Here is a 14,767-nt window from a genome sequence, read left to right as displayed (position 1 = left end):
GGAAGGCGGACGAGGTAGGCCGGAGATGGAAGGCGGACGCGGTAGGCCGGACATGGAAGGCGGACGCGGTAGGCCGGAGATGGAAGGCGGACGAGGTAGGCCGGAGATGGAAGGCGGACGCGGTAGGCCGGAGATGGAAGGCGGACGCGGTAGGCCGGAGATGGAAGGCGGACGCGGTAGGCCGGAGATGGAAGGCGGACGAGGTAGGCCGGACATGGAAGGCGGACGAGGTAGGCCGGACATGGAAGGCGGACGAGGTAGGCCGGACATGGAAGGCGGACGAGGTAGGCCGGAGATGGAAGGCGGACGCGGTAGGCCGGACATGGAAGGCGGACGCGGTAGGCCGGACATGGAAGGCGGACGCGGTAGGCCGGACATGGAAGGCGGACGCGGTAGGCCGGACATGGAAGGCGGACGCGGTAGGCCGGAGATGGAAGGCGGACGAGGTAGGCCGGAGATGGAAGGCGGACGCGGTAGGCCGGAGATGGAAGGCGGACGAGGTAGGCCGGAGATGGAAGGCGGACGCGGTAGGCCGGACATGGAAGGCGGACGAGGTAGGCCGGAGATGGAAGGCGGACGAGGTAGGCCGGACATGGAAGGCGGACGCGGTAGGCCGGAGATGGAAGGCGGACGCGGTAGGCCGGAGATGGAAGGCGGACGCGGTAGGCCGGAGATGGAAGGCGGACGAGGTAGGCCGGACATGGAAGGCGGACGAGGTAGGCCGGAGATGGAAGGCGGACGCGGTAGGCCGGACATGGAAGGCGGACGAGGTAGGCCGGAGATGGAAGGCGGACGAGGTAGGCCGGAGATGGAAGGCGGACGCGGTAGGCCGGAAGGCCGAAGCAGTTCGTGCACGGCCGTGTCGCCCTCGAAGAGGCGCTTACGCTTGGTGTTGCCAGTGTTTTTTAATTTAGCCACTGGGATAGCTGTGTATTGGCGTCGCATTGTGCTTGTGATTGGCCTTCCCCTGTTGGCTAGCGATTCCACCTGATCCCCTTGTTCCATTCAAGTCTGCTATGTCTTGAATGTGTCTCCCACATTTCCTGTGTGGACACTTACTCCCCATGTCCATATGTTGATGGGAGGTAGGACTTTGGGAGGTGGTTAGGGTTAGATAAGGTGACCAGGGTGAGGTCCCCATGGTGGGACTGGTGGCTTTATTAGAAGAGAGAGACTTGAGCTGATATGGACGCACCTTCTCCCCTTGCCATGTGATGCCTCTTGCCTGTTACATGGCAGGATGGCCCTCACCCGCTGCCGGTTCCATGCTCTTGGACTTCCCTGCCCCCAGAACCATGGACTAAATACATTTCTGTTTTTTATAATTTATCCCGTCTGTGGTATGATGTTATAAAAACAGAAAACAGACTGAAACAGGTTTCTTTCTCCGTTTTTACACTGAGTTTTTGTTTTCAGAGCTCTTTCTATAGTTCTGTGATCGTTCTGAATATAGTTCATTGGTCAGATTTGTGATTTCCAAATACATCCCTCCAGTGTGTTGCTTGTTTTTTTATTCTCTTAACCATGCTTTTCACAGAGCAACTTTGATGAAGTCCAGTTTATCAATTTTTTTCTTTTATGGCCATGCTGTTGTAGCATGTGAAAGAACTCTTTGCCTAACCCCAGGTTATGAAGATTTTCTTCTGTATTTTCTTCTAAAAGTTCTATGGTTTTGTGTCTTAAATTTACATCTATGATTAACTTTGAGTTAGTTTTGGTATAAGGTATGAATTTTATATCAAGATTCATGTTTTTTGCACAGATGCCCAATTGTTCAAATACCATTAGATGAAATGATTATCCTGTCTTTGTTGTCAAAGCCTTTAAACTTTTGTTAAAAATAAATTGGCTGTATTTGGGTGGTGTTATTTCTAGATTATGTGTTTTATTCCATTGATTCATGTGTCTATCTCTGCCAATTCTATGCTGTATTGATTATTATAGATTAATAATAAAATTAAACAGTGTGACTCCTCTAACTTTATACTCTTCTTTAAAAAATTGTTTTGGCTATCTTAATTTCTTTGTCTCTCCATAAAATTTTAGCTACAGAATGTTCTGTGGTTACACATGTTCTTCCGGCATTTGATTGGTATTGCATTAAGTCTATGGATCAATTTAGGGAGAACTGACATTTTTATGAAGTTAAATCTTCCAGTACATCGACTTGATATATATTTTCATGTATTTAGGTTTTCTTTGATTTCTTTCAACAATATTTTGTATTTCTTTAGTATAGAGGAACTATACATGTTGGGTTTATACACAACTATTTTTACTTTTTTGATTGTAAGTGGTACAGCTTTTTAAATTTCAGTTTTCATTTGTTGATTGCTGGAATATATAAATGTGTTTGGTTTTTGTGTGTTATCTTACATCCTGCAACCTTTCTAAACGCATTTATTCTAAAACTGTTTTGTACACTCCTTTAGAGTTTACATGTGGACAATCAAGTTGTCTGCAACCAGACTAGAGGCAATTTGATTTTTTTCCAATCTGTATGCCTTTTTATTCGCTTTTATCACTTTGTTGCACTGGCTAGGAGTGGTAACTGTAGACATCTCTGTTTTTCTTTTTTTTTTCCCGATGTTAAGAGCAAGAAATGCATTCAGACTTTTTTTTTTTGAGTTGGAGTCTCACTTTGTTGCCCAGGCTGCAGTGCAGTGGCACGCTTGTGGCCACCATAGTCTCAGTCTGCTGTACTCAGGCAATCCTTCTGCCTCAGCCTTCCAACAGACTTTTATGATTATGATATTAGCTGTCAGTTTTGTGAAGATGCCTCTTCTCAGGTTGAGTAAGCTCCCTTCTCTTACCTGTTTGCTGAGATGGTTTTTTGTTTTTATCACGAATGGATATTGAATTTTTACAACTGCCTTTTCTGCATCAGTTGATACACTCTTATATTTTTTTCTTTAGGGTATTTATATCCTAGATTACATGATTGATTTTAAATATTGAACAAGTCTTGCATTCTCCAGATAAGGCTCACTTGGTCATGGCATATTATGCTTTTTTATATATCACTGGATCTGATTGATAATGTTTCTTTGAGGAAGTTTGCATGCTGTGTTCATGAGGATGTTGGTTCGTAGTTTTCTATTCTTGTAATGTCTTTGCCTAATTTTAGAATCTAGGTAATGCTAGTCTCATAAAATGAGTTAGTAAGTGTTTCCTTCTCTTCTGTGTTCTGGAAGAGATTGTGTAGGTTTGGTGTTATTCTTTAAATGTTTGGCAGAGTTCACCAATGAAGCCAGCTGAACAGTGAGATTTTAAAAGAATATTGTTTTTTTGTGACAGAGTTGGAGTCTCACTCTGTCACCCAGACGAGTGCAGTGGCCACTCCCGGCCACCGCAGCCTCGACCTGCTGGGCACTGGCGATCCTTCCGCCTCAGCCTTCCAAGTAGTTGGAACTAGAGGTGCACGCTACCACGCCCAGCTAATTTTTCGGTTTATTGTAGAGATGAGGTCTTGCCAAGTTGCCCAGGGGGGGTCTCGAACCCACGGGCTCAGGCAATCCACTCACCTCAGCCTCCCAAAGGCGCGGGATTACAGGCTGAGCCACTGAGCCCGGCTAAAGAATATTGTTAATGACAGAGCCTATCTCTTTGTAGGTATGGGGTTAATCAAGTTATAAATCATGAGAGAATTTGGATAGTTTGTGGTTTTCAAGGAATTGTTTTGTTTCGTCTAAGTCGTTGAATTTGTGTGGATGGAGTTGTTCATAATAGCTCCTTATTATCCTTTCAATGTTTGTGAGAAATAGACTGTCAAGTGACGTGAAGGAAAAATGAAGGAGGGTTAGGGCAGACAAGTGGCAGGAGAGAGGGATGGTGTGGTCAGGGGTGGTGTCATGGAGCAGAATGTGCATGCATTGAGGGAGTGGGGACTTGTTTTTTCCAGCTCAGCAAGGTCACCTCCTGTTCATGCCCTTTTTGCCCAACTCCTGAAGGCACTGGTGTTTTTGACCCCTAAAAGTTTAAGTGAATTATATACAGCTTCTAAGTAAACTATTGTTTTGAGCTGAACATTTAAACTCGATCTTATCAACTACTTCTGGGAAAGAGAAGCGTATGTAGTAAAATATTATTTAGCTACGCTAGAGATTGCTATGTTTATGATTTGTCTGGTAATTTCTCAACTCTGTCACCAGCTGAAAGATAGGCAGTGGTATGCTGGTAAACGTTTAACTAGCAGCTCTCTTAGGACTGGGGAGGGGGAGAGTCCTGATTTGTTGCATTTTCGTTTCCTTTGTATAATACTTTCATCATGACTGGTTTTTAAGCTACCACATGGTGTTATTGAACACAGAGTGGGGAAGAGACACATGTTGTCATCTCTTGGGAGCTTGTATGAACTGCTTCCTGCACACCACTGAAGGGGACTTTATAATCTCTGTTATAGAGGCCAGAATACTAAGATTCAAAATAGTTACAGGGTTGCACAATTAGTGAACTGCAGGCAAGTTATTGTACATCTTGAGCTCCTAGAGATCCTGATGTACTTGGTTTGGGCTGAGAACCTGGCATGAGTGCTTATTTTAAAGGGCTCCAGTTGATTTCCTTGTGAAGCCAGAGCTGAGGACAGTTGACTCAGTGAACCAAGAGTCTTTTACGGTACTCCCTACTGTCTTATAAGAAGCCTCAACATTCATTTTCCCAGTAGATTATAGTAGGAAAGGAGCGAGACAGGCAACTTCAGGGACAGAATAAAGTCCATGTGACACATTTCAGGACACAGTAAGATAGTAAGTTCTTTTTTTTTTTTTTTTTAAGAGACAGGGTCTCTCTATGTTGCCCAGGCTGCTCTAGAACTCCTGGTTTCAAACAATCCTCCCTTCTCAGGCTCCCAAAGTGCTGGGATTACAGGCATGAGCCATGGCTCACGGCCCACAGTAAGGTCTTGGTTTACCTTGGGACTTCCAAAAAGGGACAAAGACCTGAAAATGGAACTTGCCTCCCATTGGATTAATACGCAGGGGCAAAGAGCCGGGGCCTGGGCTGAATGGGAGCCAGGAGAAGGAGCTGAGAGAAGCCCAGCAGAAGGCAGGAGCCAAAGCATATGACGGAGTAGGCGGTTGGGTCTCCCCTTCAGCTGTCATCTCCCATCTGCACACCTGGACATGGAGGCTGATTCGAAGCTTGGGGTTTGCATTCAGGCTGCCTGGGACAGTTCCATCCCTTATCATCTTTAAGACCTGAACGAGTGGTTTGACTTTTTTAAGTCTCAGTTTCCTCATCTGTAGGACGGGGTGACAATGCCTATACATCATCAGGTTGTTTGTTCTGTAAAAACTCTAAGGAGTGCCAATATTTGGAAATCAAGCAGAGGACTCCTCCATTTAGCCAGTAAAGAAGACAAGAAAGCCGCAGGCGGTGTAACAGAACACCAGAGAAGAACGTGTTACAAGGAGAGCGTGGGCCTCCGTGTCAAAGCCTGCCAAGGGTTCAGTGCACACGACAGAGAAATGCTGACTGGATTTTGGCAAGGAAACGTGACTCAGTAGTACCCACAGCGTCTGTGGAGTGATGGGAAAGATGTCTGATTAGATTGGGTTGAGACAAGACTGTCTCCGTGTCTTCAGAAATTGAGACAGCAATTACAGAACACTTACAAGAAGTTGGGGGTAACGGGAAGTTGAAAAATGGAGCAGCAGTTGGAAAGGAAGGTGAGGTCAAGGGGGCATTTTTTACACTTGGGGTATTATCACGTCTGCTTTTGAGGGGAATGATCCACCAGAGACTAAATGATACAGAGGACAGAGGGGATGATTTCCAGGAAACTGACAGATGAAGTCGCGGAAAAGATGAGAGGGGAGGGGTTCCAGGGCCCAAGTGTAGAAGTTGGCTTCCAGGGATGCTTCATCCATGGAACGGTAATGGAACAGAGCACGTGGGTATATAGATGAAGGCAGGTGGGTTGACTCGGTGGGGGGGAGAAGAGGGAATTCTTGTCCTATTATATCTGTCTTCATGATGAGGCAATATTATCAGTTGAGAATGAGGTGATGATCGCGCAAGGCAGTACATGAGGTCGATTAGTAAGTTAGGATATTGAGGAGAAAGGAGAGGGCACGACATACTGAAGAAGAAAAGACTAGGAAGACCCAGGAGGTTAGCTGGCAGTGTTCAGATCCCACGAGAGATGAGTGGGGAAGAACTTAAGAGACGCACGAGCTTGTGTATCCATTAGGACAAACTAGCTTTTCTCACAGCAACAATAACCCCTAAGTCCGAGTGACTGAACATAACCAAGATCTATTTCTTGCTTATATGTCAAGCCCAACAAGGGCTGGCGAGGGGCTTTGCTCTTTACCGTCTCTCAGAAACGCAGATGTCAAAGACATAAAGGTAAGGTAACAAGTTAGCTTGCCATGGTGATGGAGATGCTGGCAGCAGATACTTCTGGATGCGAGATGGCCGATTTTGTTACAGCAGTAGCAGTAGCCAGTGCCAGCATTTGTGTCAGTTCTCTAAGCCCCAGTTCCCACAGGGAGATGCAAAAAGTGCCAAGTGACACCTGTACCACAGTGGTTTGTGTTGCAGAAAAATCCTGTGTTTAGGGACCTCAGATCTTTTGTTATGGTCAGTAAGCATGCCCTTTGCTCCAGAGAAAGATATTATATCTATCTTCCAAGGCTTTTCATTATGCAGACATCCTTGAAAAGATAAGAACAAAGTCGGTGAATGCTTTTGCTTGTGAGTGTGCAGAAACATCAGAGAACTATGGAGAATTACCTTCCAACACCAAGTTGATGGCTTCTTGGGTTGACAAGGCAGGGGAAAAGAGACCTGCTGACACAGGGACTTTTCACGGGCTCAGCCTCCAAGTGACATGCCATCACTTCTGCTTTCAGCCCACTTGACAGACTTCACCTACTTGCATCCAACAGGATGTCCAGACCCAGACATTGATAAACACTAGCAGTGTCTACCATGGCATGGTTGTATGTTTTCCTCTGGTCCCTTTTAGCTGTTCAGGTGCAGAAATGAAGCAAATGGCAGTTGGGTTTAATCTCAGAATTAGGATTCTGACCAACTGGTCTAATGGGGGAGAAGAGTGGTGAGGAAGGTAAGTGTGTTTGAATAGAAGTGATTTCATAGTTGGACCGTGTGCTCCTGTATGAGTGTATCCACCAATATTCATGTGTTGAAACTTAATGGCTAATGTGATCATATTAAGAGGTATGGCCTTCAAGAGGTCATTGAGTCTGAGGGCTCCAGGCCTATCAATGGGAACAGGTGCCCTTATAAAAAGGGCTTGAGGGCGTGAGTTTTGACCTTCTGCTTTCTGCCATGTGAGGACACAGTGTTTCTCTTTTCTGGAGGGCACAGCAACAAGGCACCATCTTGGAATCAGAGACGCCCTCACCAGACACTGAACCTGCTTGTGTCTTAATCTTGGACTTCCAGCCTTCAGGACTATGAGAAAGAAATGTCTCTTCTTTATAAATTACTAAGTCTCAGGTATTTTGGTATAGCAACACAAACAGACTGGCAACATGGAATCGAAACATGGCAAGGAGGGAAGTAAGGACACAGAGGGTTAAAACGGTGGATCGGTTTCTGAGGTTGCAGGATTTCCGGTGAGCTGAACGGGTGAGAAGTTGTGGTCAGAGAATGGAAATCTTAAGGTCAAGATTCCAGAGACAGTGCAGTTTAGGTGATGATCAGGTCAAGAGTGTGTCTCTGAAACTGGATGGGAGAAAGATTATTGCAGGCGAGGGAGTCAGGGAATTCAGAGGTCAAAGCATTGGATTAGCTATCTATGAGGAGACTGGCATCACCTGGAATGGTGGCAGAAGTGGGCATAGGAGAAATGTGATCCAGGTGGCAGAAAGCATGACCAAGTAAATCTATGTTTATTTGTTAAGGCTGCCATGAAAAAGTACCACAGACTGGGTGGCTTAAACAACATAAATTGATTTCCTCACAGTTCTGGAGGCTGAATCAAGGAGTTGGCAGTGTTGGTTTCTTCTCAGGTCTTGTTCCTTGTCTTAAAGACGCCTGCCTTCTCCCTCTGTCTTCACATGGTTTCCGTGTGTGTGTGTGTGTGTGTGTGTGTGTGTGTGTTTGAGAGAGAGAGAGAGAGAGAGAGAGAGAGACTGGTGTCCTATTTTTATAAGGACACCAGCCATGTCAACTTGAAGCCCACCCATATAAATTCATTTAACCTTAATAACCTCTTTAAAGAACTTATCACCAAATATAGTCAGCATTCTAAGGTGCTGGGGGTTAAGATTTCAACATGTAAACACTGGAAAGACAGTTCAGCTCATAATAGCCCGTATCTCCTCAGAAGATACTCCTCAGTCCTTGATTGGTTTTGGCATATTCTGAAGGGTCTTTGGTCAAAACTTGAGAAACACTGAATGTCATGATGGATCATAAAATAAACACACAAACCAGTAAACAACTTGGGCAACTACTTAGCAACACATCTATAAGACCTCTCTTGTGGTCCTTTCTTTTCGGAGATGGCCTGCTGTTGACTCTACTTCACGTCCATACTGATTTTATTCCCTAGTGTTGTGCTGTCCCCTGAGACAGAGCCTTCTGACTCCCCTGTTTAACTAAAAACTCAATAAATCCTGGAATCTTCCCTCTGCTAGCGAATACTGCCTGCCATCTGCATGTGTACATGTATGTGAGATGTAATGTTTACAGTAAGTGCGAATTCACTTGTATGTCTTTTCTTTAAATGAGAATAAAACATATTTATCCCTTTTAGCCTTTGCATGTATATATCTGAAAGGCTATGTTTTGTAGCTTTGTTCCCACGGGCCCGGCATCTGCACAGAGTTCTGCAGACAATTCTATCTTTGTAAGCTGTGTGGAGCATTTGGACTCCTCCCTGTCTAATCTTGTACAAGCTTTTGACAAACAATGTCCCCTGGGAAGTTCGTGGCCACCCTCTGACCTCCTAAGCCAGACACCACATTGCTGACTTCATGGTGGCCCCGATGAATAATGTTTCAAGGGTGTGAAAACACTTGCAGCATGAAGGGAAAGTGGAATCTGGATACTGTGGCTTTATGGAATATTGAAGCAAAGTTCCCGTATCCTAAATAGAGCAGCAAAATGTGCAAGACTCAAGGGCACTGTTTCAAGTTGTTATACAAGGTTTGCCACTTGAAATGTGCTTTCTGTTTGGCCTCCTTAAATTCCCTCGCTCATTCTTGCTTGCTTGCTTGCCTTCAGCACTACCAAAGGAGAGAAGCTTTCAGAATGCTGCTAAAAGCAATAATCTGGATCTTATGGAGAAGCTGTTTGAGAAGAAGATTAATATTAATGCTGTGAACCATGTGAGTAGAAGTCACACACACAAGTGACTGTTCTAAGTGGTGGCTTGGTTTTGCACAGGTTGGCTGTAATAATAATACAAATAAAAATAATTGTGCTGGCTCAGAGGAGGGAGATCTTTGTGGGTCATTTCGGGGTGTTTAAGCTAAGGTGGGATCAAGCAGTGGAATAGGCCGCGGGTGTTTAATTTATCTTCCAAGAGGGGAAATTTATCTTCCAAGAGGGGTCTCTATGCACATCTGTGGGCAGCAAAACTGGTTCTCAGGGCTGTGGGCCCAGACTGGGTTCTGGAATATAGCCCATGGGTCCGATTGGTCTCAAAGTTTGGAAGGGCAGAACATCTTTGGCTATCCAATCTGGGTTATTTTCTTTCCAACGATGGCCTTTGTGGTTGCGTGTGGATTTTCATGTGACTGCTTTTGAGAGTAGAGAGGATCTGCATGTTGGGCAACAAGGCGTTTTGTAAACCCTGGCTCTGACTGATGCTTCACACACCCAGGTTTTGGGGGATAGGTGCTCGGCCCGAAGTATGGATTCCCTCTGCTTGGTTTTGTGAGGGTTTCCTGACAGCTCCTTGGAGCAGATTTTGTCAAAGTGAACAGGTTGGGGGCTGTGTCCGTTGCTGAGGACGGTTTGTAGAGAGGTTCAAGGTGAGCATGGCAGAGGCGGATTTCAAGCTAAATGAAGCCTAAGCTTCAGGGCCCTTGACTGTGCAGGCCCCTACTAAGGCACTGGGAGGGCCCTAGCAGTATGTTCCTATGGTCATACAGTTTTGTAACATCTGAAAAAGTAAGACATTTTAACTGTAATTGGTTATGCTTTCTGACTCTGGCTTTAAAGAGGGCCCCTAAATAGTCTAAACTCGGGTTCCACAAAACCTGTATCTGTCCCAGGCAGCAAGTCATGGAAGGTGAAGCGGGAGCATCTGAAATCATGCACCACATGCAGTGGAAGATGTTGAACAATTGTGTGTGTGTGTGTGTGTGTGTAGTGAGGGGTATGTGTGTCTGTGTGGGAATTTATATGCCTAGGTGTATAATATGTGCGTGATATGTTATGAGTGTATATAGTATTCATGTTCCATAGATATCCTGGGAAAAAACAGCAAAACTTTGTAGCACAACAATTTTAGGTCTCAAAAAAACAAGGAGAAGGAATCAAGAAAGGAAAAATGGGAGAGAAAAAATGAAAACATGGAATGGAGGGAAAAGAACAGAAATAAGCAAGGATCTTTGAAGGGAATATTTGCATAGTTTCAAAACTATTGTACTTATTTTTATTATAAAGATGGGGGTACAATTCAGGGTTAGGTATGCAAACATTGATTATGCAGGTACCCTTGTGAATGAGGTGTTCCCCTCCCTCCCTAGCAGTTTCCCTCAACTGCCAATCCCACCCCCCGACAGTTTCCCACTACTGCCAATCCCTTTCTTATTGCATTATGATAATTGTTCAAGGTCCGCTTATGAGTGAGAACATATGGTGCTCTGTTCTTTGTTTCTGTGATAGATCACTATGATCGACTCTAAACCCATCCAAGTTGCTGCAAAGTCCCTATGTTTGTCCTTCTTTATGACTGCATAATATTACCTTGTGTGTATGTACTGCAGCTTCAAAAATATTTATGAGCCGGGCTCAGTGGCTCAGCCTGTAATCCCGCGCCTTGGGAGGCTGAGGTGAGTGGATTGCCTGAGCCCGCGGGTTTGAGACCCGCCTGGGCCACTTGGCGAGACCTCATCTCTACAATAAATCAAAAAATCAGCCAGGCGTGGTAGCGTGCGCCTGTAGTTCCAGCTACTCGGAAGGTGGAGGCGGAAGGATCGCCGGAGCCCAGCGGGTCAAGGCTGCGGTGGCCGGGAACGGCCACTGCACTCCAGTCTGGGCGACAGAGTGAGACTCCAACTCAAAAAAAAAAAAAAAAAAAATTATGGATGTATATCTCTGAAGATTATTATGGCCATGGAGGATTAATTTTGAGTAAGTGGGGCAATAGTCACTTTTCTAAGTAGTAGGAAATGGATTCTCCAACATACTGTTTTAATCATTAACATTTTCCCCATACAACTTTTTGATATTTTAAACCGTGCTTTACATGAAAATACATGGAGAGATAGTCCAATCTAATACACCTTAACTTACAACGTGGCAAATTATTGCAAACGCCTGATGAATTATATTATACTTTCTCATCGTACCTGTCTTAATCCTGTTTACAGCAAATTGTAGCATAGTTACTTGTAGAGCTCCTTAAAATCTGTGATGAAAGAGAAGGAAGCCTAAATGGTTTTAATGAATTATCCTGGCTATTTTGACTTGCATCCTTATTCACAAGTCAAGTTAATAGGGGCGCTTATCGTCCAAATTTGATATGGTAGAGCAACGCTCTAGATTGCGGACGATGTCATAATAACTCATGTTTTTTCAAACTTATTTTACCAAAGATATAGCTATTGTGAAAGTTATCAGAATCAAAATATATATTTTGATATTACAAAAATCCTGACAAAGGGAGCCAGGGAAAGACATGAAGACAGGGTTGTCATGCTTGTATACATGATTTAAAAAGACAGAAACAAACAAAAAACCGCCACAAAGGCTGAGGCAGAAGGATCATCTGAGCCAAGGAGATTGAGGCTGTGGTGAGCCATGACTGTGCCACTGCACTCCAACCTGGGTGACAGAGTGAGACCCTGACTCAAAACCATAAAAACAACAAACGATCACAAAAGATTGCAGAAATCATAACCTTGCACAAAGGCTGTTGCAACCTTTCACAAAAATACTTTGCAAATTGATCTGTGCAGCAACTGCCTGTCCAACCTTGGACCGGCGTCACTCTTGTTATTGATCTTTGTAGCCAAGGATAATTATTTCAAAACATTTATGTAACCCTCCTCATTTTTTCCTTTAAAAACCTTTGTCTTCCTTTACCTCCTTGGCTATGCACATAGTTTACTATGTGTATTCCCATTGCAATGCACTATTTTAAAATAAATATCTTTTAGACAGCCTCTCTCTTATTTAGGTTGACACTACCAAGGAAATCAAATATTTAATTTAAACAGTTCTCATAACTTTATGATTATTTATGTGAAACAAAGAATAGTAAAGCCATACCCAGATATGTTCTTTGAGATTAAAAAAATGGTGTCTAGAATATATGAAATATGACATGTGTGTTACTTACAAGCAAAACTTCCATTGTTTGAAATATATTAGACTGTCTCTGGGAATCCCAAGAGCACCATATTGACTTTCCTTTGGAGCCAAAGACATTCATAGTTTTCTTTCCCTGTCTTTCTCTGTGTCTTTCTTTCCTTCCTTCCTTCTTCCTTCTCTCCCGCCCTTCCTTCCTTCTTCCTTTCAGAAGCAATTTATTTGCTTTAGTAAAATTCACAGTACAAAAATTACAGGATGGATTTAACATCTAGGAGAATTTTTGCTATGTATTCTAGTCCAAGCAGAAAAATTTGCCATTATTAATGATTATATATGGGTCATATATAGCTTCTACTCTCTAAATGAAATCTGCTGTGTTACTGGTGTCAGGGTTTCAGCTGGAGGTATGTCCTTCAGTGGATTACCAAATCGCTGATGTTATCTGATAATGAGGACAGGATTCTGCTGTACACAGTTCCCACAGCTTTTAAAGGTAAAGGCAAAAAGTGGAGCCGAAATCAAAATAGAAACACCTGATAGAAAATTATGGTCATTCAAGAAATAGGAAACCTAAGCGAACTGACTAAGGATCAGATAACTAAACACAGAAATTCTGTTTCCTTGGATGAACCGCACAGCCCTGCATTTTGCTGTGGGGAGAAATCATTTATCTGCAGTGGCTTTTTTGCTTAATCACAAAGCCAGGTGGATGCTACTGGTGAGATAAGCCCATCTTCATTTGTAGAATGGGTTGGTGCATAACTGATGAAGGGGGAGAATCTGATCACTCCAGGTATCTTTTCTGCACACAAAATATTTCCATTTGGCAGAGTTCATTTTGGAAAACTTTCTTCAAAGGGTACTTGTATTTTGTGATCTTTGTATTTGGGGACTAAATTATTTTCACATTACCTGTAGAATTTGAACTTTTGTTTGTTTTCCTGTGTTGACCTTATGGCCAATAGTATGCATTTATAAGAGTGAGATGGTTGCCAGAGTATAATCAGGGACACGGAAGACAGAAACTAACTTGCTCCAGGAACATGAAATCTTGACTTTACCCTGTGAAATCTGGTAGTAAAAAGACCTATTAAACTCTACTGAGTACCGGGCACACGTCTTAGGACTCTGATATTTAGCTTCCCCTCTGACCTATAAGAAAGGTATTTTTATAAAAACTAATTTTCAGATGAGGAGCCTGAGACAGATTAAGTGTCTTGCCCAAAAAGTTAATTTTAAGAAGGGTAGAAGCGGGATTTGAACCGAGCTTGTCTGATTCCAGAGATCATCCTGCTAGCTATAAATCAGCTTAGCCATTCAGCTGCCTAGGTTTCAAAACCCTCTCAGAGGATTTTCACTTACTTTCCCCACCTTCATTTACTATTTGACCATGGCATACGGAAGCCCGCTGGAGCGAGCCGGCATCATGTTCATTGTCTCACGTTGCCTAAGAAGGAGATGGCCTTGTTCTTAAGTTCTTGGCTCTTAATCAGTCCAATGGACCATGCATGATTCTTGTGAAACTGCTCAGAAGATTCCTGCCAAGGTGCTGCGTTTTTCCCCTGGACTGTAACTCCCTGGAGGGTGAGGCTCAGCACCACTTGACCTTCACATCACTCAGGGTCTGGGTTTAGCGTATGCTTACTGAATGTTTGGAAGATAAATCCGTGAAGCCTACGCTATCTGGTCATCTCTTTGGTTTTGTCAGCCGTCATAGACAAGGCATAGACTTGGTAATGCTTAGAGTTTCTCTTTGTGTCACCAGGGGGGCACATCTGTCTCTACTTTATTGCACTGGTGTTTGTGGGCAAGTAGATTGTTATGTAACGGAACCAGAATTAAAAACTGGCGTTAAGAGTGCTCTGACTTTGTGAGTGTACTTAGTTGTAGTAGTGGTGATGGTAGTTAAGGAACATGTCCTTTGGGTCTGGAAATTGTCATTTAATTATTTTGCAATAGAGTAAATCCCCTACATATGAACCTTCAAGTTGCGAACTTTCAAAGATGCAAACATGTGTTCACATGTCCAATCACATAAGTTAGTTCTCGTGTCTGGTGTACATTGTTACTTGCACGCATCCTAGATAAGTGGTTGTGCTTTTGTGAACTTTTCCTGGTCCTCTGGCCAGAAAGCCAAAGGTGCAGTCTCCCAGTTCTGCTTTGTACTTCCCTCAATAGGATCAAACATCGTGAGGGTGAAGCGAGAAAAAAAGAAACAGGATTCGCCCTCCATTCCCCTCCTGGCCACAGTTCCTCTGGCCAGAGAGAAGGAGGCCTCAGGGTCAGAGTTGTAGGTGTGTGTCCAGCC

The 14,767-nt window shown here is 43.8% G+C and overlaps 1 protein-coding gene across 1 annotated transcript in view; it reads left to right on the top strand.

The window, feature by feature from the left end:
* The first annotated feature begins 8,755 nt into the window (after positions 1 to 8,755).
* The window catches only part of ANKDD1B (ankyrin repeat and death domain containing 1B), a 52,451-nt gene continuing 46,439 nt past the window's right edge, over positions 8,756 to 14,767 (top strand). The window contains 3 exon segments of the mRNA XM_021709545.1: positions 8,756 to 8,897; positions 9,199 to 9,306; positions 13,068 to 13,177. Coding sequence (XP_021565220.1) covers positions 8,756 to 8,897; positions 9,199 to 9,306; positions 13,068 to 13,177 — 360 coding nt within the window.

This window comes from Carlito syrichta, unplaced genomic scaffold (genome assembly GCF_000164805.1).
Source record: "Carlito syrichta isolate Samal-C Ts95f unplaced genomic scaffold, Tarsius_syrichta-2.0.1 Scaffold254407, whole genome shotgun sequence".
In the NCBI taxonomy this organism is placed as follows: Eukaryota; Metazoa; Chordata; class Mammalia; order Primates; family Tarsiidae; genus Carlito; species Carlito syrichta.
This window is presented reverse-complemented; position numbering and strand designations above follow the sequence as displayed.